Here is a 25507-nt window from a genome sequence, read left to right on the forward strand (position 1 = left end):
CAACAAGCAAACGGAGTGAAATGAATAGTATATACCCAGTTTGGAATGTCCAGAGGATTAGTAACTGTATTCGCATCAATAGTAATTGTGTGTAAGCGCAGAACTCAACTTTAAAAAACTTGAAACCAGAAACATAACGAATCGACATAATGATCTTACTTTTCTCAAGACGCTATTATGTTTTCACCTTGAATTTACCATGAAACCGTAGCCTTCAGAATCTTACAAACACACAAATGTTGAAAGATAAAGTTGGTAAATACTCTTTACATCTCTTACGGTACAGCTTTTATACGGTATTCATACAGTATACAGTACAACTTCTACACAGTATTCATCTTAACTACTGCTTCCGAAACTAAATGCAGCGAAATGATAGCTATTTCATAATAAGTTACTAGGTTTGGAAACACCGGCTCGAAACACAGGTACCGTAGTGAGCCATCAAAATTGCCAAAAGACCATTTTATAACTTTTACGTTTGTAAAGAAAAGTTTAATCGAATAGTTTCAATTCAGGCCTATACATCCGGGATAACAATGCTACCAACTTGAAATGTGCAAACTATAGATAGAGGAACAAATGTTTAAATATGTACAATTTTACCCTGAAATCCAAATTGCAAAGTTGAATATAATACATCTCAAGGATAGAGTAGTCACACAGATAGATTATTTTTTCTCTGTGGGTTCAAACTTCAGAAAAAACGATCGTATGGCATTTCACTATATTTGACCCAAAAGCCGTTGCTTTTACGAAGCGTAAACCGTTGGCCGCTGGGTTAGTCCGACGCTGATTTCTTCCGGCGTTTGGTGTACCATGCAGTAACATGTTTAATCATATTAGGCATTTAATCTTCTAGTGTAAGAATTACAGGAACGATGACCTGTAAACATTTCCATCATTTCTTTGCTTAATCCTTTTTTCCCTTTCCTACTTTTAATGGTCGATATATTTTATTCCAATTTGTCCTTTTATGATTATTTTTTTACCAAAGTATGAGTTTTCTTTTGATGATTGCGTTTAGCTACATAATCGGAATTGTTCCAAATATTTCTTAAAGGTTTACTTATTTCTCTTTAATCCAATTTTTTATTACTTGTCCTAGTCAGCTAACCACTAACATTTAAAGAGACTGGCGTTCTAAGAAATAGTATCTCCCATCTCCAGTTGAATTGTTTCAATTTATGTCTGATAGCTGGACACCGAACGTGGCAACACGCATACCCCAAAATACGACATGCCAGTATACTTCTCCAATTGGAGCAAGAAAGAATGAATATTTCGCCATCACTTAGAGACGCACTAGATAGATTTGATGAACTACATTCACGTTGAATTCTAAGAGATGAAAATTAATGCAAACAAAATGAATATAATAATATGCATCATCCTGAGACAGAGAAAGGATGGACAGAACAACGAAATTTTTACTCTTATGCAAAGACACTTTGAATTTCCCTCCTGCCCCATCTTTCTGTTTTGGTTTTTTCTCTTTCCTCTAGGGAATAAATCGCTTTTAGCTGCAATAGCGAACATAATTTACAATGCTTAACTCCCTGAAAAACAAACTGTCGTTCCAGGCTACCAATCGTACGCAGAATAATAAGAATGAGTCCCACACCCTGTCTAGGTAGGTGCACAATCTAAGACGTGTGTTCAGATCAGCCATAAAACTCCATACTACCATATAGTAGCCCCGGTTTCCATTTCAATTTTTAAGTTTATTTACGACTTTTAGAACTTTATGGATTAACATCTGGCTTCAGAAAAAAAAACATTGGATTTGTAGATCCAGGTCAGGCAAATTTAATTCACAATCTTCAGAACTTACTGTTGCGTCTACATATATGTAGGATTAATCGAGGATTTCCATTGAGAAAAGCTAAAATATCCAAGCTAGAAGCACTTTGAATATGGTATTGGCCCACAATGTTGTGTATATCATGGACCGAAAGAAAAAGAAATGAACAACGACTAAGGGACAAGGACAAGGACAGAACAGGTCAAGAAAATAATAGGGTAAAGAAGAAACACCATGTTTTGCGATCTTATTAGACACTCCGATTTCCGGTTCACCATGCTGATAAGGGGAAATGCAATGGAAATACGAGGAAGAAGACCAAGGATACAATATAGAGAAAGTTTCGAAGAAGAGACGTTATCAAGTTTTAAAACTCATCTCCAAGGTAGAGAAAAATTTCAACATTTCCACGTGACACACCTACCTATGGTTGGTGTGAACAGGATGTAATCGACGATTTAAAGAGTGATTTCTCAAATTTACTGTATTCACGCTAGTTCTTTAAAGATGTTTAGAAAGTTGATTTCATAAATCTACGTAGCCAGTTCTACCTCTTGAAGAAGGTGTACTCACCAATAATCCACGCGGAAATGACATTTCTTAGCTTTGTTATGTAATATTTTGGCAGCGTAAATAAAACTTCGAAAATATTATTTGCAAGCTCTAACATGAATACGTCGGAACTAGGTCGTGTTATTTTCTGAAAACATCTGCGTTCAAGTATCGGCTGGTACAAGCTATATTTTACTCTCAAAACACATGATTTGGTTAATAATAATTTGTTTTCTGCATTTCTTGTAGATATCTTAAATTTTATTGGCTAGTGGTTAGTGGAGACTAGTGTTGGTCAAATATCTTACTTCTATTTCTTTTTTTTAACTGCGTGGGTTATTCGTGTGGCCATGAAATCGTTTTTTTCTTTTTCGTTGTTAGAATCTTGTAAATATAATCGTAACGTTCATATTGATTTTCGCTTTTTTCCCAAAAGTTTACACACCGCTCTCTCTCTCTCTATGTGTGTGTGTGTCACTTGTGTATTACGTTTATCCCAACTTTGCTACGGCAAATCACGATTTCTTCCGTACCTACGTTGTGTCATAAACCGAAGCTGGGGAGAACGGTAGAAAAACATAGATACCGTAAAAATGGAAAAGTGAGCAAATATTCAGATTAAGCTCAGATATTAACACACTAAAATTATCTTCTGGTGCAAATCATAAAACCTTGTTAAATTGTGCAGAAAATGTGATAATACTGAATGTATTTCACACAAATAAAAGAACATCAAAAAGTTAAAAATGAAAAAGTAGCTTTTACTGTATATATTTTCGGCCGTGTGAACTTTTTTATTCCCTCTTTTATCTTATTTTGTTTTCTTTTAATACTCTACTGTGAGGCACAATTGATAAATTAACCCTGCTGCTCTGTTCCCATTTACTATCCACACATATACCATTCGGGTCAATATGACCCATAATTAAATTGTATTGGAAAAGGACCAGGTTTTCAAACAATGACTAGTTTATTTAATAGTCTAGTGCTAGGAAGATATTTTAATTGTGTTTAAATATTTTACAATGCATTACAAGTACAGTCACCCGCATAAGTACGTGGACCCCAAGTAATAGAATTATGACACTCAGGGGTCCAGGTACTTATGTGGGTAACCGTACACTCATGTCCAAAATGACTGTCGCATATATATAACTATTTTCTTGTAAGAATTCAATTTGATTATGATTTTGCATTATACTTTTAATACTGATACTATGTTTATAATCGAGAAATACATATTTGTGGTAAATATCATAGGAAAAGAATTATAAATACTAAAATTAAAATGAGTAAATCAAAATGTTGCTAAATGGATAAGAAAGTTTTAATTTCGCTTTATTGTTCTTATTTACTGATCTTTTGAGATGAAATTTGCCACATACATGTCTTTGCCAATTATACACATACTAACATTTTAAGAAATACCGAGCGAATTCGTTATCAAATTATATTCCTACAACAACATATTTATAGACATGCGAGAATAATTTTGGACATGAGTGTACATACTTGCCCGGGTGGATGAGTGGTTACACTCGTTGCCTTATAATCAACGGTTATCGAGTTCAATTTCCGATTTCCGGTAGGGACACAAGTGATTCGGATCTCACTTTGAACTGTAGGTCCCGTCGTTAGGATTTTTTATCATCCCATGAAAGGCAATAGCAAACCGTCGTGGGTTTTCCTTGCACAGGGACCTTCGGGCAGAAAATTTCACCATCGTCGTCATATGTACATACTTTCTATGAAACCAAAATGTAGGAAATTTTGAATTAGACACAAAATTTCGACATTTGCTAATGGTTAAAAGTATTTTAACTTGGAACATTAGTTATTTTCACCTAAACCAAGATGGCATATTGTACTAAGAATTGAACTGAACTCTTTGAGTTTTACGTCCCACGGTTATGCCGGTTAGGCTAAAGGAGACGGTGATGATGAATAATGAAGGAAATGGTGGAATGAAGAAAGTGGGAGGAAACGGGAGAACCCCGAGAAAACCCACGCACACGGTGTGTGTCCACCACTAAGTTCACTTGGCGGAGGCTGGGATCGAACCCGAGACCCCAAGCACCAGAGGTGAACGCTCTACCATTGAGCCACCGCGGCCCAATGTACTAAGAATTGTATTACTATGCAGCTGTTCATATTCATAAAGCCCAAATGTCACTGCATTGCTTCACTGTTTTTAGTCTCCACAAGATTGGTAATTAGTAAATAGAATATAACACATTAGACACGCATAACACTTGTTGGTAAATTTGGTAAGCGGTAATATTAACAAGCTTCCATGAAATAATTTGGTAAGCGTTAGACGCGATCATACCACTCTTTATTTACAGAGCGGACAGTAATATGCAGTATGTGATTTCATATTATTCTTGCAAATAAAGGAAACAAAATTTATCTTGTTGTCGTTAGGTGATGGATAGTATCTGCACATTGCACGCTTGATAAGAACTTGCTTCGGGTTTTATCACTGTAGTTTCAGATTCAGCATTTCCTTCTGGTCTGGCTACAATCCTTCGAGTGTCGTCACTTCTCAGCATATATTGTCTAGATTTTATCTCAAGTAAAATGAGAGATTTTCCAAGTTCTTCCAAATACAATATTCTTTTGATGAGATTTCCTACTTGTCAGCTTGGATTGTTTGGAGTTCACAAAATAAATCTATTGTAAGCTAATACATCTATCATATTATGGGCCATCTGTTGGTTTTGCGTTTACATGTGTATGTTTTCACAAGTTGATATAAAGTGTCTACAGCTCTTTTAGTTGAATTACAATCCAATATTATGTTGGGTTTCTTGTCAACTCGGTTGCTGATTTCTTCTGTGTGAAGAATACTCATGAGCACATCTTTTTTTATTTTTTTTTTATTTATTTTTTTTTTAGAGATATAATGTACAACGCTTGTATTGCTTGCAAAACGAAACGACGGTTAATACAGTTCTTTGATTGACAAAATTTTCGGAAGTTCAGGTTTGTTTTTCCTTAATGTCCTAAGCATAGTTATTTCCTTTCCAAGAAGATGCTGTCCTAAAGTGAACGAGACGAAAAAATTCCAGTAGCGAAGGGTCGGAAGAGGCCTTGAGGCCTGGCTACCCATTTACATTCAGAAATTATAATTTATAATTAATTCATTTTCCTTGCACAGAATGTATGATACTTTCTAAGTTGAAAAAAAAAATGTTTGATAAAGAAATCGTGGTTAGCACCTCTGCTGGGAGGCAAACTGAGCAGTGCCTCAGGCGGCAATAGAACTGCAGCCAAGCTACTCTGAAAATCCCGTGAGAGAACGTGTTGGTAATTACCTGATAAAGAGACCGGCCTCAGCGCTTATCGACTTTCGTGTCTACATAAAGCGTTTCTCTCGAGACTTTCGATTTCGAATCGTTATATCAAACAAATAATGAACAAGTGAATGTAGGGCTCGTTTCCGTACCAACTTTTCTTAATTTTGCGGACTCTAACGGAACGCAGAAGCTGGGACAAGCAATTCTAAAGGTTCTACGCGTATTACCGCAAATACCCCTTTATTCCGTTACGTTGTTCCCATTAAAGAATCTTCTATGTCAGTGGTCATTTAAAAATTACCAATGTGTTATTAAGGAACGAAGATCAATGCCTCTGTTGAAAATAGAGCAGAGTGCAAGGGAATTCTACATGCATTGGTACAAAAAATTATTTGGGGTTGTTGACATAAAGAGAAGCGTATGAAAAAAATATTTACGTATGATTCTGCTTTTAGAGGAGAATTAAGTGACACACAAAATGACTTGATTGAATGCTTACCATGTGTTTTGAACAATATAATAAAAGACGAAATTTTACAAGCAGAGTTTGTTTCAGTACAAGTAGACAAACAACATGGGCCTATTATGTAGAGTCGTTCTGACGCGAAATTAGTGCTGTACTAAAGAGATCGACTAATATGTATCCTGCAGTAGTCAGGCCTTTAGTATGATGCTAATCATATGTCAAAACGACTCTGCATAGGGCGGCATATGTTTCTTGTAAAGGGCAGATAATGTGATAATCCATCTTCCCCACTCAATCACGCCCAATTAAAACAATTAAACTGCATTACGGCGAATTAAGATCAGCTGAGAGTCGCATACGTGAATTTCACTATGAAAATTGTGATCCGGATAGAATAAGTGCTGTCGATGCACTACAATTACGTTGAATTTATGTGAATTTGTCTTCTTTCTGTAGTAAAATATTTATGTTTAATCTGTTTCATTTATTATTATTATTATTAGTAGTAGTAGTAGTAGTTGTAATAGTAACAGTAGTAGCAGTAGTGGTAGTAGTAGTAGTAGTAGTAGCAGTAGTAGTATTAGTAGAAGATTAAAAAGTTAAAGATGAACATTGGGCCTACACTCTTGAAACTATCACCCTTCGCCACTGCTTACAACAAGCATACCTTAGTTCATTTCAGACTATGCACCGCGTTCCTTACATAGACCTCCTATATATATACATGTTGCTTGAGTACGTAAGATGTTTTGCTATCATATACAGTCCAGATTTTTAAACCGTATTTAGCAGGTTTACTGGGTATATATTCCTTGAACGGGCAACGCCTCCTAAATTCTAATAATTGTTCGTCAAGAGTAACGTTTGCATCAGGATAATATATCTTACGAAGTACTTCCATCCACTTTTCCCATACATCACGAAATTAGATGCACAAGTTCGGCGAGAAATATAAGACAGCAGTTGAATATTCACATACACACCACAGAAATACTTCTTCGGGTCATATTACATTAGTCACGGCCAGAACAGTACATTAGTAATATATAGAAAAATTTGGAAAACCGTCATTAATAAAAGTTTGAGATTTTCAGAAAATATAATTTGGATTGAATAAAACAAAGTCACAAACTTGATCCAAACTACAAAAATTATCATAAAGTTTATGAGAAATCAAAATCCATTTCGGGTCAAATAGACCCGAACAGAAAAACAGGGTTAAAATTTCACTTACACACAATAATATTCGACCGATGAACTCCTTCAGAGGCTTTGCAGTTAATAGGGTCTCAGGCGTTCCACGTCGGATAAACCCAAGTGTCCGCTGGAGTCCTCTGCTGATAGGAATAAGCGATCCTCCAAGCACACACATTTACTCCTTCCTTTTCAATGATTTGGAGCCAGAATTAGTCACACAAGACTGAGATTACAAACGAATGTTAGGGTGCTAACACATATGTACTAGTCACTTCACTGCTGATTTCTGCACAATATTAGAAAAAAATATTTTACACGGAGGCGTATGAAAATATCGTACATACACTGATGATAAACTAAAAAATTTGGCTCTCACGTATGCAAACTGCTATTTAGCTTGCGAAGATCAATCCGTACAATTGGAGCAGTTATACAAGAATAACGTGTGTTTACTTTGGAACAATGCACCCCACTGTTTAACCCTAACATTCGTTTGTAATAACAGTTTTGTGTGAGAAACCCTGGCTCAAAATCATTGAAAAGGAAGGAATAATTGTGTCGGCTTGGAAGATCGCTTATTACTATCAGCAGAGGACTCCTTGGGATTATCCGACGTAAACGAATGAGATCCTTATAACTGCAACACCCCGGAAGAAGTTGACCGGTCGAAGAATATTATAAGTGAAATCTTGATTTATCAATTGTGTCACACAGTACAGTATTAAAAGAAAATAAAATAAGATAAAAGGGGAATAAAAGAAGTTAACACGGCCGAAAATATATACAGTAAAAGCTACTTTTTCATTTGTAACCTTTTAGTGTTCTTTTAATTTGTATGAATTATATTCGGTATTATTATATTTTCTGTACAGTTTAACCAGGTTTTATGATTTGCACCAGAAGATAATTTTAGTGTGTTAATATCTGAGCTTAATTTGATCATTTGCTCACTTTTCCATTTTTGCGGTATCTATGTTTTTCTACGATCTCCCCAGCTTCGGTTTATGACACAACGTAGGTACGGAAGAAATCGTGATTTGCCATACCAAAGTAGGGATAAACGCAATAAACAAGTGACACAGAGAGAGGGAGAGAGAGGGATGTGTAAACTTTTGGGAAAAAAGCGAAAATCAATATGAAGGTTACGAATAAATTTACAAGATTCTAACAACCACAGAAAATACGATTTCATGGCCACACGAATAACCCACGCAGTTAAAAGAAAGAAATAGAAGAGTAAAGATTTTTGACCAACACTGGCGTCGACTAACCACTGGCCAATAAAATTTAAGATATCTACAAGAAATGCAGAAAACAAATTATTATTAACAAACTAATGTATTTTGTACAAGCCGATACTTGAACGCGGTTTATTTGAAAAAAACAACAGGACCCAGTTCTAACGTATTCATGCGAGAGCTTGCAAATATTATTTTCGAAGTTTTATTTACGCTGCAAAATGTTACATAACAAAGCTACGAAATGGCATTCCCGCACGGATTATTGGTGAGTACACCTCCTTCAAAAGGTAGAACTGGCTTCGTAGATTTATGAAATCAACGTTCTAATCCTCCCTCAAGAACTAGTGAGAATATAGTAAATTTAATAAATCACTCTTTAAATCGTCGATTCCTTCCTGTTCACACCAACCATAGGTAGGTGGGCAACATGGAAATTTTGAAACTTTTCTCTAACTTGGGAGATGAGTTTTAAAACTTGATAACCTTTCTTCTTCGTAACTGTCTATATACTGTATCCCTGGTCCTATTTTTAGTGGTATTCCTATTGCCTTTTCCGCTATCAGCATGGTGATCCAATCGGAGTGCTAAATAAGGAGGCAAAGCATAATGTTTTTTCTGTACCCTATTATTTTCGTGACCTGTCCTGTTTGTCCCTTAGTCCTTGTTCATTTCTTTTTCTTTCGGTCCATGTTATACGCAACATTGTGCACCAATACCACATTCAAAGTGCTCCTAACTTGGATATTTTAGCTTTTCTCAATGGAAATCCTTTAGTAATACTACATATATGTACACGCAACAGTAAGTTCTGATGATAGTGGATTAAATTTGTCTGACCTTGATCTACAAATCCAATATTTTTTTCTGAAGAAAGATCTTAACCCATAAACAGCTAAAAGCCGTAAATAAACTTAAAAATTGAAATGGAACCGGGGACAGCTATATGGCAGTGTGGACTTTTATGGCTGATTTGAACATACGCCTAAGACTGATCACCTACTTAGACAGAGTGTGAAACTCATTCTAATTATTCTCCGTTCGATTGGCAGCCTGGAACTACAGTTTGTTTTTCAGGGAGTTAAGCATTGTAAATTATGTTTGCTGTTGCTCACTAAAAGCGATATATTCCTTAAAGGAGAGAGAAAAACCCAAAACAGAAAGATGGGGCAGGAGGGAAATTCAAACTGTCTATTCATGAGAGTAAAATTTCGTTGTTCTGTCCATGCTTTCTCTGTCTCAGCAGATGCAAATTGTTATATTCATTTTGTTTGCATTAATTTTCCTCTTTTAAAATTCAACGTGAATGTAGTTTATCAAATCTACCTAGTGCGTGTCTAAATGATGGCGGAATGTTCATTTTTTCTTGCTCCAATTGGAGAAATGTACTGGCATGTCGTATCTTGGGGCATGCGTGTTGCCATGTTCAACTAGAGGACGGAGATACTATTTCTTAGAACGCCAGTCTCCTTAAATGTTAGCGGTTAGCTGACTAGGACAATAAAAAATTGTATTAAAGAAAAATAAGTGAACATTTAAAAAATATTTGGAACAATTCCGATTATGTAGCTAAACGCAATCATTAAAAGAAAATGCATATCATGGTAAAAAAATAACCATAAAAGGACAAATTGGAATAAAATATACCGACTATTCTAATTAGGAAAGGGAAAAGGGAATTAAACAAAGAAATGATGGAAGTGTTTACAGGTCATGGTTCCTGTAATCCTTATACTAGAAGATTATATACCGAATATGATTAAACATGTTACTGCATGGTAGACCAAACGCCGGAAGAAATCAGCATCGGACTAACCTAGCGGCCAACAGTTTGCGCTTCCTACAACCAACGGCTTTTGGGTCAAATATATTGAAATGCCACATGATCGTTTTTCTGAACTTTGAACCCACAGAGAAAACATAATCAATCTAAGTGACTACCATATCTTTGAATTGTCATATATTCAACATTTCAATTTGAATTTTAGGGTAAAATTTGTACATGTTTATATATTTGGTCCTCTAGCTATATTTTGCACATTTCAAGTTGGTAGCATTGTTATTCTGGATGTGTAGGCCTGAATCAGAAATATTCGATTAAACTTTTCTTTACAAACGTAAAAGTTATAAAATTGTCAGAAGGCCATTTTGATGACTCACTACGGTACCTGTGTTTCGAGCAGGTGTTTCCAAACCTAGTAACTTATTATGGAATAGTTATCATTTCGCTGCGTTTTACTGAAACTTACAATTTTGAGCGTTTAAACCGTCTGCGAGGATAGTTTTTAATAATACTCCACATACAACTGTTGATAAACCAGTTTAAGAAAAAATACGCATATGTAATAACGTTCCTATGTTAGAGTCAGTGCGGCTAATTATTGATTTTAGGTTTACGCCCCTCACAGCTTCTTATTATGACCCTGGTAGAAATAGGAACATTATTGATACTTAAAAAATAATGCAGATACATGGGATAACATAAATGTTAAGATAGAAAATTAATTTCAGAACTTAATTCAATATATAGTAAAGAATATCGCGAGAAGAAAAAAACAACGAAAGCAAGAAAAAAAGCATACATTACTTTAGCAGAAACTATATATCTTTATAAACGAAGACGAAAACTTGTTATAAACAAAATTATCTTCTCTCGAAATAACCTGGAACAGGTGAACATCACTTCCATTTTCTTAGTGTTCGTTATAATACATGTTTGTAATTCCAGATGTTGTTTCGCAATAGACCAAATGGAAAAGAGAAACAAACCATAACAAGATATTCGGAAGGATAAAAAGAAAGCCAAGAACAAACTTTTAGAAGATATCCTTGATGATTGCCAGCAGTTATATTTGACTGAAGACAAAGAAGAGAGAGTAGTTTTTGGATTCACTCCCAGCTCTTCTAGGATTCCCATTTTGGTAAGGTATATGCTATTAGAGTAATTTTTAAATTCAGAAAATATCTTAAAAACAGACGGAAACGAAGGGAAAAGGAATTGAGTTTAAACTTCAGAGACGATGCAACGTTTAAAATGCATAAACGTAACCTACTGAGTTATAACAAACCAGAAAAGAATTGTAACGGAAATAGACAATTACAAGGTAAAAAAGGCATGAGGCAAGTGCCCTAGAGAAGACTGTAAGTAGTCAACAAAGAAACGGAAAATGCAGTTTAAAATCTTAAAAGAAAACAATAGTACAATTTAAAGAAATCCAGGCTTGTTAATGGAAATCCTTGTAAAGGATGATGCATAAGCTTAAGAACGACACCCATGCCTGTATCCTAAGAGCTTTGAGCCATCAGCAAGAGCAAATCGAACAAACGTCACTTTTATTTGGAATGTAAAATCTAATTTTAATTTTTAAGGTTTCAATCGTGATCTTCCTGATTTTATATGGAATAGCTCAGCGTTTACTACATCAAGTGCAAAAATGTTGACCTGTTCAAAAATGCAGAATGAAGTATGGGAAAATCTATCAATACACACTAGTACTGACAAAATGATAGAAAACTCGTATCTTGGTGGAATTCAATCTAAAATAGTGTGAAAAAATCTTAAAATTTGAGAGAAGAGCAACTTAAAGAAAGAAAAAACTACGTCGAAACTCAAAATATATCAGAAAACTGATACAAAAATAAACTATAAACCATTAGCTCCATAACCTTCTCGTCTGACTTGGTTCATTGTACTCTCTCGTTCCTGCACTTTCGATTGGATCATAGAATATACTCCCCCGTGTAAGAAATAAAATAAAAGTTGACAATAATTTTTCTTAAAGCAGTTTATATCTTTCTCTCATAAAAACTTGGAATCAACCATCATCGTGCTTCCCTAATGTAAACCTACTTTCAAGAATAAAATGAAGCTTAGACGGTGTAGTTTTCTATCCTACTAACAGATTTTATTGGAAAATCGGGATGTACTTAATAATACCTCATTTACGATATTCTTAATGTGGACTGCACAGGGCTAAATAATAAATAAGTAAATAACGCTTTGCTGGCATTTTATGAGTACATCTCATTAACCCACAATGAAATTTGACTTAACATCTCTTTGAAATGAATTTAAATAATAATGATGATCTATGTAGAAGTTCTACAAGAGTTCTATATAGAAGAACGAAAAGCCGTTTATAAAATACCCTTTTCAAAAGTACAACGAAAACATTATCTGATAAACCATAACAAAAATTGAAACTAACGTTACTTAGAAATCGATTTGTAATCATAATGACCACCCCCTTTACAGGGAACCCAAAAAGAAGAAGCCGACGTTGGGCACATTTTTTAAACATTATAAGATTCTATTTTCTAAAAAAAGATACTTAGCATAGATATTTTGTATTGATAAATCTATTCTTAACCTTCTCTTCTTAAATAATAATAAAAAAAAATCCTGCAGGACATGTATCTCTGGCCATTCTCATTTCTATCTAAAATCTAAAAGCAGAGTAACAAAATTTATTTCGCTCACCTAATAAGAAAGACGTGATCTCAAATTACTTTCACTGTAGTTAGAAGCAAAATAAATGGAAATAGTTCGAAAGAAGTTTGAAATAGAATGTTTGTTAAATTTTTCATGGTTTGTACCTGAGATATTCTTACGTTCCTTTATATTCTCAAATAAGATCTCAATTCATTTTACTCGCCTAAAAGAAATGAAACGATCTCAAATTATACCATCCGCAGAGTAGGAGCCGTTCTGATGACGAAGTTTGAAACAAGTTTAATGCTACGAATCAAAATTTCTTTCATTGTTTGTCAGTACGGACATTAATACTTCCTTCTTCATTTAAAAAAAAATACTCACGTGTTACTTGCCTTTTCTACTTGGAATAGCAGGATGTCAAATATATACTCCTGCGATAGGCTCAGAGCAGCGCAAAAAAAAAAAAAAAAAAAAAAAAAAAATGGAAAGCGCTTGAAATAAAACGAATTCAAACTTTCTTTGTAGTTTCCATCTAGAGATGTTCTTACAAATTTCTAAATTGTAAAAAGCACAAACTTCTAATTTGTTAAACTTAACTACTACAAATGAAAATAAATAAGTTATTTATTCAGTAATGTTGGTTGTAGAATAGTTGCCACGATCGTCGCCATGAAACAAAAATTCAATTTCCCGCTCACCGCGTTCCGCACATACAAGCCGACGGAATATGTGACACCACAGTAACAAAGTACCATATGACTGTACAGAGACACCCAGTGAGAAAAATATGAACTACCACCAATCTGTTTACAGTTCAGGGTTTTACTAACAGATGACTGAATCTCTTTTCATATTTTTTGGGAAGTAATGCCCGTTGTGCAAAGGAACCCCGTGTTACGGTAGCGAAACGAAGTATCAAAACTCAATGTGGTAAATCATGATACAAAACTACAAAAACGTTTGGGGAGGAGGGAATCCATAATTAAGAAATTAATATATTGTGTAATTTGGAACACAAATATACAAGCAAAGAAAGCATTTCAGGGTGTTACCTATAAAATACATTCAAGAACACATTAAACACATACAAGAACACATTCAACACGTAAGATATGTAAGTTTATCCTAAATAAAGAATTTTGCGCTATCCTCGTCTACCAACATTCTGCGTAATGCCAAATCTGCATAGCAATCTTATTTTTACTGGCCATCTAGCACATGCTGATTAGCGTTGTTTGAACAATAATTCATATATCATGCAACTTCACTAAGCCCTCAAAGTGATTATATATTGAGAAATGGAGGTCCATACTATAGAAATGATTCCTGGGAATGTAAATAATCGACTTCCTTGAAAGAAAAAGGTGCAGCTATGAAATGGATTGATGTATGGACCTCTACAATTAATGAACATCCATTGATGGTTAAAATATTACATATTTTGTATATTGCTAATGTTTTTCGAAGTGCACCGGAAAAATGAGGCTAGACACATTTGAGCTAAATCCTAAGTAAAAACTCAAATGTCCATAGTTTTTGTTCCAATATAATACATTCCACGTTTAAATTTGGAAAATTTTACGATAAATACCATTCTCACCATACCATAAGTCTCTATATAAATAAAACAATATTGTCGACCACCTATATTTTAAATATGTGCAACAATTAGTGAGAAGTGTCTAATCAATAATAAAGAATTAATTATTTTATCAAAATATGAACTACATAAGATTTGTATGAGTCGTATCGATCTTATTATTATTTTTATTTGGTATACAGCTAGTCTATGTGTGCCATGCCATTTCGAAATTGTATGTTTCTAACTTACGTTCGAGATATACCCCATATCTAAACATTTCTCGTGAAGTATTGCTTTTAACCAACAAATTTTCCAAACGCATGTAACCGTTTTATCAATCTGAGCCAATTAGTATATAAAGAATTAAACATTACCTTGCTGCCCGAACTGAATTTAAACTTTTTGTTGTTAATTGTTGGGAGTCATTAGAGTACGATGCGCAAGTCTCCTGAACCTCTATTTTTCTAGGCGTTTCTATATTCCTTTCAAATTTAGGATCTTCTTCTACTGCTAATTCTGATTTCACCCTATCAACGTTTAGTTTCACATCCAAAGAACACATAGCTGTATCCTTGTCCATTGTTTCCTCCTCTTCCGTTGTAGATAATATTAACTCTTTGTTGTCAGTCATCAGTTCCAATGTCCACCCTTTCCCTTCGAGTGGGTCATCCTGAGGTAAGTCATAAGCAATTTCTTCTTTGCACATCAATTCCACCTTAACAGACACCTCATCAGCCATTGTGAATTGAAATATAATAAGAATTTAACACTGTTCTTATACTTTCCTTATATTTTATGTTGCCAGTGTTAATGAAATGGTTTACAAGAACGTTCACAAATGCAACTTTATATTTCAAATCTGTTTTTCTGATTTTGCTTATTTACTTTGCCCTGATCGCTCTCTCTGCAATTGTTTATTTGTTTGTAGCAGCCGGAGGAAAGTAAAATGGAACCCGGATGTATACTTTTTTAGTTCAGATTTCATTCAAGTGAGATCTTTGTCGCTAGTGTTGCTCACTCTCGCATACCGCTATTCTCGTGTTTCAGAAGGTATCCATCCATCTTTATCGTTTTAGCGGGAATAGCAAATCCTGTATTTCTGTATGCCATTGCGGTTTGATTGACTGTCGAACTCCCGTTTCGTATACTGATTTTTATTTAATATACGTGCTATTGTTGCTTCAAGTGCTACTTTTGATTGTGTATTCTGCGGTGCCCAACCTGATTCCACGTTTTCATATTTATTGTTGCTATTTAACCTTTATACAATTGGCAAGAATTTGAATGAAATCGTAGGCTCTCACGCTGGGGACCTAGGGAACCCCCTAATTACAAATTCCCCCGTATCTATAGTTCGTTGGAAAGCTTACGGAACAATGATTCCAACGAGGTATCACTGTGGAATTCCCACCCTAATCGTAGAAGAAGGTTGTCATAAAACTTTTTTAAAATACGAAAAATTAGAACTTGGGGGGCCCTTGCAACCCACACAGACAACCAATGCTGACAAAACGATGATAATGTATATGCAATACGCTTGTTATAATATTACTTTACAAAATGGTAGCAATTGCTGTAATGCAAAGCGAGAGAAAAATTCAGAAAAAATCTATAAAGCGCCCTGTATATAATTTTCGAAGGGCTGTTAGAGAAATTCGCTTTGGCGGCCAGGGACGGCGCTAAGGGTGGGCGGGGGTGGGCAACCGCCCACCCGATGGATGGCCTCGCCCACCCATCCGCCCACCCCAACAGAACAGGGGTGTCATAAAAGGGGGACAGGAGGGGGCAATTGCCCCCCGCAAGATTTTGAGGAATACATATACTTTATCGATTGTCTACTAATATACTAGTGCAAACTGTGAAAGTCTTATGTTGTTGGTGTTCTTGCCCCCTCAAGCGAAGTCTGAAATGACACCCCTGCAACAGAAGAAGAAGAATAAAGGTGACCAGTGCCGGATTTCGGTTTGATGGGGCCCTAAGCTATTGAAGATAATGGGGCCAATTTATTTCTAGCATTCTTTTTCAGCGACAAAATTTCGCCTTTTCTGTTTGAATATATGCTATATGGTAATTTATGGACCTAATACATATCTATTAAGTAAATACGTTTTCGTGTATATTTCGTTAACTTAACTTACTGTTTTGAATACATTACAGAAAAACTGTAAAATTTGTAAAATTAGCGGTAGTTTAATTTGGTACCAATAAAGTCCCTTGCCGATCTTTTTGCACCAACTATGATCCACGCTCCACGCCATGCTTCTACAATATGTGGAGACCGCATCATTTCTCATTTCAAGTTGTTTCTATTCGGTTTGGTAAAGTTTGAAACGTTTCCAGGGATCCGTGTAAGTAAATACAGTCTAAATATCATCCAGGGTTGGTAATTACTGCCTGAAGCTCAACTAATCATGTGAGCTTTTTCCAGGTCAGGTTACTGGAGTAACTCAAAATGGAATGCAACCCTCGAAGATTACACAAGGTGTAATACGACACAAATTCGCTGGAACCAGAGGCGAACTTAGAAGGTTTAAACTGGAGAAGGGGCAACTAAAACCCAGATTATGATAGATATATCGTGAGTTTCCTCTAAACTTTCAAAAAGATGTAAGTAATGGCTTCAATTATTTTTGTCACTCAAAAAACTGGGATCGTAGACCTCTCCGCACCTGGATCCGCCCCTGCCTTTAGTGATCCATTATCGCACTCTATAGATCACTATATGAGCTCCTCCGTAGCTAAGCGGTTAGCGTACGCACCTTTGGCGTGGGAGACCCGGGTTCGATTCCCGGTGGGTGCTCATGTGGTTTGGATTCCACGTTAATCAGTAGGTCCCGTCTCATGTAGCCTCGCTGCTGAAAGGGACGTTAAACTCAAAATCAACTCAACTCTATAGATCACTATGAAAATCAGTGCCAAGTTCTGAAAGTTATGAAAATAGTTCTGCAAACTACTTTTCATACTTACGTACAGCGAAATAAAATAGCTATAATTTCGCGATGTAAAGATTATTGCCGCTTAGGGCTGTAATCCCTTTATATTTTACTATTATTTCGCGAGCTTGTCGTTTTATGCCTTCTTCTTAAGCATCCACTGTTACCAGACTCAATTTCTTGTCGAATTCCAAATAGTACAAGAAAGGGTAGCACTAGAGTTCTATCCGCATACAAGATACTGTATCACTTACGCTGTGAAGTCTTATTAAAGTAGCTAAGTGTAATGGGTGGAAAACAGGGTCCCGATTACAAATGGGGCTCTGAAACAAAATCCCCATTACAAGCGGAGCTGGGAAACGAGGGTTCCATTATAAGCGGGACTGGGCAACAGAAATCCCATTGCAGGCGCGTTAGAAAACAGGGCCCTATTACTTGCTTCATGAGAGCTTAATACATAACAGTACAGAACACCGTTGTTGTATGTGCGTTTTATCTTATTTGCTTTTTCTTATTATTTGGAAATGACATTACAGCCACTTTTTCTTTAAAATTTTTGGGGCCCCCAAGAGAGCTATAGCTTGTTTAGCTTATACGCAAATCCGGGACTGAAGGTGACATCCTGTACTTCACAAGCAATAGGTATTACTTTCGATTGTAATGTAATAGGTTCTATGACTCTGTTTAACTCTGCAATGGACAATGATTTTAAGACAGATACTTGTAGTAATATAATGGATGCCAAAAGTCGTGATTATTGAATTGAAGTTTAACACACACGCACAATCGTGCTATTGAAATGCCAGTGTTTGTATGTGCTGCACTGAAAAAAAAAAGTGCTTTCTAAAAAGCCAACTAAATAATGGACAGAGCTGGCCAGTATTATCTATTGTCTCATTTTGAGAAAGAGAGGGAGGACAGTAGTGCTTTGTGTCAAGGGCGCCGATCATGGGGGCCCAAGGGGGCCCGGGCTCCCCCAAAGCCCATGTGCGCCCCCGCATTTTATTTATGAATATACAATATTTGGCATAATTTGAATTCAATTTGTCTTAAAATCCTCATGCATGCCTTCTGCATCTGAATGCCCTCCCCCCAAATTTACAGAGAAATCGGCGCCCTTGCTTTGTGTTGGCGCGATAGCTTCTTATAAGAGTGTTCCAACTTGCAATTGTTTACAGCAATGTACCACATGTCTTACCCGTGTGGCATTAAACAAATTTGTAAAAACCCTTATTATAGCATTGTTGAGTTGATCTCTGTTGCGTTCAGAAGTCTTGGCGGTCGGTGCTTGTTCAGCTAATATGTCGAAAAAAAATTAGCGATTTCTTCTCAGGCTCGGTGTCTTTCTCGTGTTCAAAGAAGCGCGATTTTCAATCCGTTGATGTTAGTGATAATCCTTCTACTTCAATGGGGAAAAAGACAAAAAATACAAATACATGTGGCAACCAGGATTCGCAATTTGAAGTGTTCGATTTCGAGGAAAGTGAAAATGAACTAGATGTTGGAGAGAGCGAAGACGACAGCATTGCTTCTGAAGTTACTCATTTATATTTTTTGCCTCTTGCTTTCTTGTAATAAATACTTCAAAGATAAAAATGTTTGCAGCAGCCTATTTTATCCTTGTTTTTCTTTACCTACTTATTGTGTATTTTATGTTATTAACGAAAAGTAGAGTATTATCTGTTAGTCTGCGTTGTTTGAACCTTCTTTTATTTCTATGCATTCATGTGCATTCTTGGAGGGAGAGGAGTTAAAGCAGTCTTGAACTTCTTCGACTACACAGAACACACCGTTATTATTATTTAAAAAGCTGAAAGTAGAGGTAGTGTGTGTGCCACGCGGAATTCGGTAGGTCGAGCATATTGCCACGAACTCCCGCAGCCCAAACTAAGTCCTGCATTTCTTCAGTCTTACCAGGTGAATGCTGGAATGGCACCTTTATAAGGCCAACACAGATGTTCCACATCCTTGTTTCTCCCCTATTTCGGTCTGAGCCTTAGCTAACTAAAGAGTATAAAAATTGAAATTTAATTATTGTCAAAAAATGTCTACATTGCCCAGTTCTCATTTTCGTTGTCCGCCCACCCAGCAACTAGGTCCGCCTCTTTCCGCCCACCCCATCAAGCGTTCCTGGCGCCGTCCCTGTTGGCGGCTCTGGTGACCCCTCTAATCATGATTAAAACACCGTTGGATATGTTATGGAACACAGATTGCAACGAGGCAACAAGAGTTATGCTTGTAGACCAATTCAGCGAGAAAATATCTCGTCTTATATGGAAGTCCAGAAAATAAATGTAATTTACGTTAAAAAAATGATACTTAAAATCTAGGCCAACCTCGTCCCTTTCCTACTTCCCTCATATAAGTAACAAGTACTTTTCCGAGGGTATTAGGGTGAAATTTTTGTGACTTTACCTCCAATGGAGAATGCCCCCCAAAAAATTAACGAAAAATAAACACGAAATTTACCTTTCTCGTCTCGGCCGTAATACTCCCAACACACATAAAATGCATATCGGCGACAAGCTTCATCTTTCACGAAGACTTTGATACCAACATTATTTTCCTAGCTTAATTAGGGGCTGAGTTATTAAGGTTTAAAGTCCAACGTAGCAGATGCGTCCCTTGGCGTTTAAAGATTAACTTACGATCATTGTATTCCCCAACAAGAATTCAGAGTAGAAATAATCGAAAACTACACAGAAAATAATTAAAGGTCAGTAATGTGAAACATACTGTATATTAAATTAATTTTTTCTAAGACAAATTTGGAGAAATGGTAACTCTAAGAGTTTGTATAAATTGAATTACATTGAAAACTGAATAAACAATGATATCTAATTGTTTGAAGTAAGATATAAAGGATTCATATGAAGAAATTAATACAGAAATAAAATAGATAAATAAGCTATACTATAGTTACAATTTGGACAATCTGTACTCCTCTATAATTTTGTACTGTGTGTAAAAGTTTAAAATTTTATTTAAATAGATAAATTATCAAAGCCAATAACAAATAATGAATGTATAGCTGATTCATCAATTTATTTTTCTTGTGAATAAAACAATAGGGAGGAAGACACCAGTGGCTCAGTGTTAGAGCGTTCACGCTGGTTCGATCCCAGCTCACGCCCAGGGGCGTTATTTGGGGAGGGCAGGGAGGGCCAAGTTAAGTTTGTGGTGGACAAACACCGTGTGCGTGGTTTTCTCGGGTTCTCCCGTTTCCTTCCACTTTCTTCATTCCACTAGCTCATTCATTATTCTCATCATCACCGTCCCCTTTAGCATCTTCGGCATAACCGTGGCCCGTAAAACTCAAAGATTCTTTAAAAAAAGGAAAAGAAAATGTGTCTACTTACTTGACTTGAAAAAGCTGCTATCGCCTATTCTTCATTGCGTTGAACTTCTGCAGAACTTTTTCATGATGTCTATGTTTGCAGTTCGTTTCTTTTCAAACGCAAGAAACACCAGGTTGGCCAATCGTTTCTGACTCATGGAAAGTGTTTCTGGGCTATTTATGCGGGTCAACACAGAAAACGAAGATTCACATAAAGCGGTACTGCATGCAAATGGTCGAATAGAAGCAAGTAGAGCATAAGCATCTTCATAAGTCATTTTAACCTTATAGATTTCACTGAAGGCGTCAGAAGAATTACATTTGCTAACATACGTATTGTAACATACCTTTTTTGTTACAGACAAGTTAATAGGCTCAATGTAAATTTTGGATTATATTACTCATATTGTTATTGTATTTTACCAGCGCGATTCAGAGTTTCTTATGTTTATCACATTTCGCAACTATATACTGTGTACTTCACCTACACCAGATTGAACTTGTTACTTGTGTTTTCTTTCCCTAGTGAAAGAAATTTAGTTATTTGAAGTGTTGAGACTTATCCTGCTATTCTCTTACATTTAACATGATTATCGAAAGCATTGTGTTACTGAAAATAATGTTGTTAGTCCATTGTTGTTGACGAGAAGTGGATAATTATGACGTTAAGTGAGTAGGAAAGTGAGCACATGGTGATTTCTTTGTGCTTCGGATTTATGTAGCGATAATGGTAATTCTCTGGTAGCTGCATCCCAGGTAATATGATTAACTTTAAGTCCATCTACGGTGACTATTCTGCATTGGAAACATCGAAGTGAAGTGAATTTCACTTTCTCTATTGGAAATATGGAATCTTGAAACTAGAACTCGTGGGAAGTTAATTGGTGTGTTTAGTTCAGTTAAATTATTAAGAAACAAGATTGTTCTGAAAGAAACCATTTATTCCATTTAGATCACTATAGTGGGTTAGCATAGTTGAGATAAACAAAAATAGAGTATTGCCGTTTTCCATATGTACAAAATAATATTAGTGAGTTCTAAAATGTATATTTTACAATCGTATTTCACACACGACACGATGTCCGGGTAAAGAGTTCCTATGGGAGGAACCCTCTCCCAGGGGCCTGGCCTGTGCACGGCCTCGAACAGTCCTAGTCAGTCGTCTCATCATGTAATTCACACGTTGTGTTAATCTCTCTCTCTCTCTCGCTCTGCTGTGACGTCTATTAAGTCTTGTGTTGAACCGAATTATCAGTTTATTAGTTTAATTACATACTGTTAAAAGCTCCAGTTTAAATAAAGCTTTGTATTCCATAGATTGATGGTATTTACCAGTGCTCATCGCTGTCTGTAATATGTTCGTATGGCTGGATTGATAAGGTTGCCAAGTTACAGGTGTTGTTCTTAAATAGAGTTTACACGTTTTCCAGAAGTTTTGTCCGCCTTTTGGTAATTCTATGTTAAGAGTAAATAGACTTAACGTTGTTGTTCTTTCATTGAATTAATAGCTATTTTAAGCTACGTTAAGTCCACTCGCTATCTGTCAGTTAGCTGTCTGTCTATATATATATATTCACGTCCATCCATCCAACGTCTATCCAGTTAATACATAAATATCTCATCCCATCGTCGTCTACTAAGTGTACTATATATCCTCTTGTCCATTGCCAAATTTAGATTGTCTACCTACTATCTACTGTTTATACTGTCCGTCTTACTTGTCCGCAAGGAAGGGAACATTATTATCAAAGTTCAAGTCACCGGTTGCTGTGTTGGCCCGGTTGAATGTTCGGCTGTACACGTTCTTATCTAAGCTGTTACGGCGTAGTGAGCTTTGTGAAATGTGTGAACAAGAGTTCGATCATGCTGAAGTGGTGATTGAGATTTCAGGTGTAAAATACTTGACTTCCTTAACATTATGACATTAAAGTTAGTAGTAAAGTGCGCCCATGGTTGGAGCTGCCGAGCGGGTAGGTTCAGTAAATATTTCCTCCTTTCCTTCGTTGGTTGTTGACTTCGGCACCTGAACTGAGCCAGGAGGTGGTAACACTTCTTTCAATCGGCGCTAGCTCAGGCGAGAACTACTCCGTTCAGATTATTGCGCTGTACGTATGAAGTGTGATGTTAAGTTCTTAATGTTTATTCAGCTGGTTTGTGACTAAATTACAAGTGTTTCTCTTAACCCTTAACTAGTCGCGTGAAAAAGGTTGATTAATTAGTCGCGTGCGGAATTTTGTTCCGCATAATAACTAGATAGAAAAACTAATGTAATATTTGTTTCTTAAAATTTTTTATTTAATTTTAGGTTAAAATATTTGTTTTAATAGTCGTCTTAAGTTATTTTATGCTATTGACTAATTATCCTCCTCCTGCAAGTTCAGTCCTCCTTCAAGATACAGAAGGCCCAGCAAGGCCTTTACTTCTGTTTTGTTAGTATTTTGAGCATCTCTTTCTCTGCTAGAAGCGTCCCTATGTGTTTCAATGCACTGGTTTGTGAATTCAACGATTCTCTCCAGCGTAGACGTACTAAAGAACAAACTCCAAAATTCGCTCGCCGTTTTTGCTTCTTTAGCATATCCTTTGACTCCTGGTAAATGGGTCAAAATATTCTGACTTCTTCTTCGTATAATTTGCCGTGGAGCATGTGCGTACCATTTAGTGACATTGTCCTTTCCTAGAAGATATGGTCCCCGTGCAGTAGTATTTGAGAGTGATTTCACATGATCTGCTTGTGGCAACACTTCACCTTCATCTGCTGATTCTTCACTGGCAGAGATATGGTCGCTTTCTTCAATGATATTTTCTTCATCGCCATCTTCCATATCCGGAACATCTAAATTGTCGTCTTCAGCTAGAACTTCCAGCAACATGTTTCTAATTCTGTCCACATCACGTTCATGATGATCCATTTTGAAAGAGAAGACTAACTCTCTTCTCTATGTTTTTATTTTCAGAGCGCACAATGCACATATAAACCGCTTATAACGACAGTTGCTTACAAATGAACTGTACCTGAAAATATATTTTTGTAAAATAAATTTTAAAAAATAGTGGTGGTGGCGCTTGCTTCTGATATGTTTCGTAGTCACCGAATCGCTTAATTGTTGTCGGCTAAAACAATAAACTGAAAGAAAGCGTAGAATTTGTAGGAGAAAAAAGGGTAACTTATTTAGTCGCGCGCGGAACTTTGCTCCGCAAACTGCATCACTCCAAAATAAATAACAAAATATTCACTAGTGGCTTGGGCAACAATTCAAATATGTATTGTTGTTTAATCATGAAACTTTAAAAGACAGCTAGACAAAAGTTCAAAAGCATACGATCGAAGGTAAGTAAAACAAAAAGAGAAATGTAAAATTGCGGAACAAAATTCCGCATGCGACTAATTAAGGGTTAAACGGCGTGACGAAGTGTCAAGTAACTGTTTTAATACTTAAGATGCAATCTACTCCAAGCAATTGTTTTAATGACAGTCCTGTTATGAAAATTGAATGATGGAAGTCTGATAATGGCTTGTATTGTAAAACGAAAGTAATGTGAAACTGACAGACAGAAGTCAGTTATCTTATATGTCAAGGCACCTTACTCTGATTGTAGTATCGGGTTTAACTACAGCGATGGAGTAGTAAAGACTTGAAGTATTGTTAATAAACTATATCTAGAAATGAATTTTTTTCCTCAAAGTACTTAAGACAAATTAAGGTAAAATACATATATGTACATATATTTAAGGTAAAGCGTTATTAAAAAGGGATCAACTATCTGGAGCTAGTACTCTTTTCTCTAATCTGCATCCTCTGGAGGTAAGTTTCTGGTTTTTCGTTTTCTTTTTCCGTTGCGCAAAGAATTCCCTTCTTGGTTCCTTTCGCGGTTGCCAGAACGTCGAACCAGGGATCAAGAAGGTGAGTTCAAGGGAGGCGGTTGTTACGTATTGGCAATAGTTGAGCCTTCCCTTGGACTAGGTCATAGATTGTAGTAGTTGTTACAGCGCTTCCAACAGCAAGTTCTTCTTTAGACGGTATGGTAATTCCTAATGAAGATAAGTAGTCTGTTTTCGGAAGCTCGAGATTTTCTGCTGAATTAACTGCGTCCAACAAAGCATTGTTACTGTGGAATCGTCTGTTAATTTCTATAAGAACTAAACCAGTCGGCTCGTAGGACACCTGTCGCAAACACTCAACTTCTGTATTCCCTAAACCAGTTGTTTCTGCTACAACAAAATCGTGTGGTAGCGTATTTAATTTTCTTTTCTTTGAGGGGCATTGACAAGCTTCTTCAATGTGGGTATCTTCTATCATGCGATTTGCTTCACCTACAATATCTCGAAACGTTTCATCATTTCGAATATTGTTCAATGTTTCCACAGCAGCATCAACCAGATTTCGTGCGGTACTTAAACTTGCTTCATGCGACTGGAGAATTTTATCAACAGGATGAAGAATTTCATGTATTTTTTTCATCAATAATAAACAAAATCGGAACTGCAATTTCCCAACAGTCAGAATAAGTCCAGTACTTTCTAGTAATTCATCACCATTAAAATTCCCGTTCTTAACCGAATTAGCACCTCCAATATTTCCATATAATTCTCGCGAATTATTTGTATTACCCGTAAATGTCCTGACCAACGGTGTTCTAAATGACGAGCATGATTCCAACCTTCA

The 25507-nt window shown here is 36.1% G+C and overlaps 2 protein-coding genes across 2 annotated transcripts in view; one reads left to right on the forward strand and one right to left on the reverse strand.

Moving 5' to 3' along the window:
* LOC145690888 (uncharacterized) overlaps positions 1-15514 on the reverse strand; it is a 42314-nt gene extending 26800 nt beyond the window's left edge. Inside the window, exon 1 of the mRNA XM_081766292.1 lies at positions 14948-15514. Coding sequence (XP_081622418.1) covers positions 14948-15312 — 365 coding nt within the window. The 5' untranslated portion in view covers positions 15313-15514. The remainder of the gene's footprint in view (positions 1-14947) is intronic.
* The window catches only part of LOC145690889 (uncharacterized), a 231927-nt gene that overhangs the window by 169006 nt on the left and 37414 nt on the right, over positions 1-25507 (forward strand). The gene's annotated exons all lie outside the window — the stretch shown is intronic.

The sequence above is a fragment of the Thermobia domestica genome, chromosome 7 (assembly GCF_964235325.1).
Source record: "Thermobia domestica chromosome 7, izTheDome1.hap1.1, whole genome shotgun sequence".
Lineage (NCBI taxonomy): Eukaryota > Metazoa > Arthropoda > Insecta > Zygentoma > Lepismatidae > Thermobia > Thermobia domestica.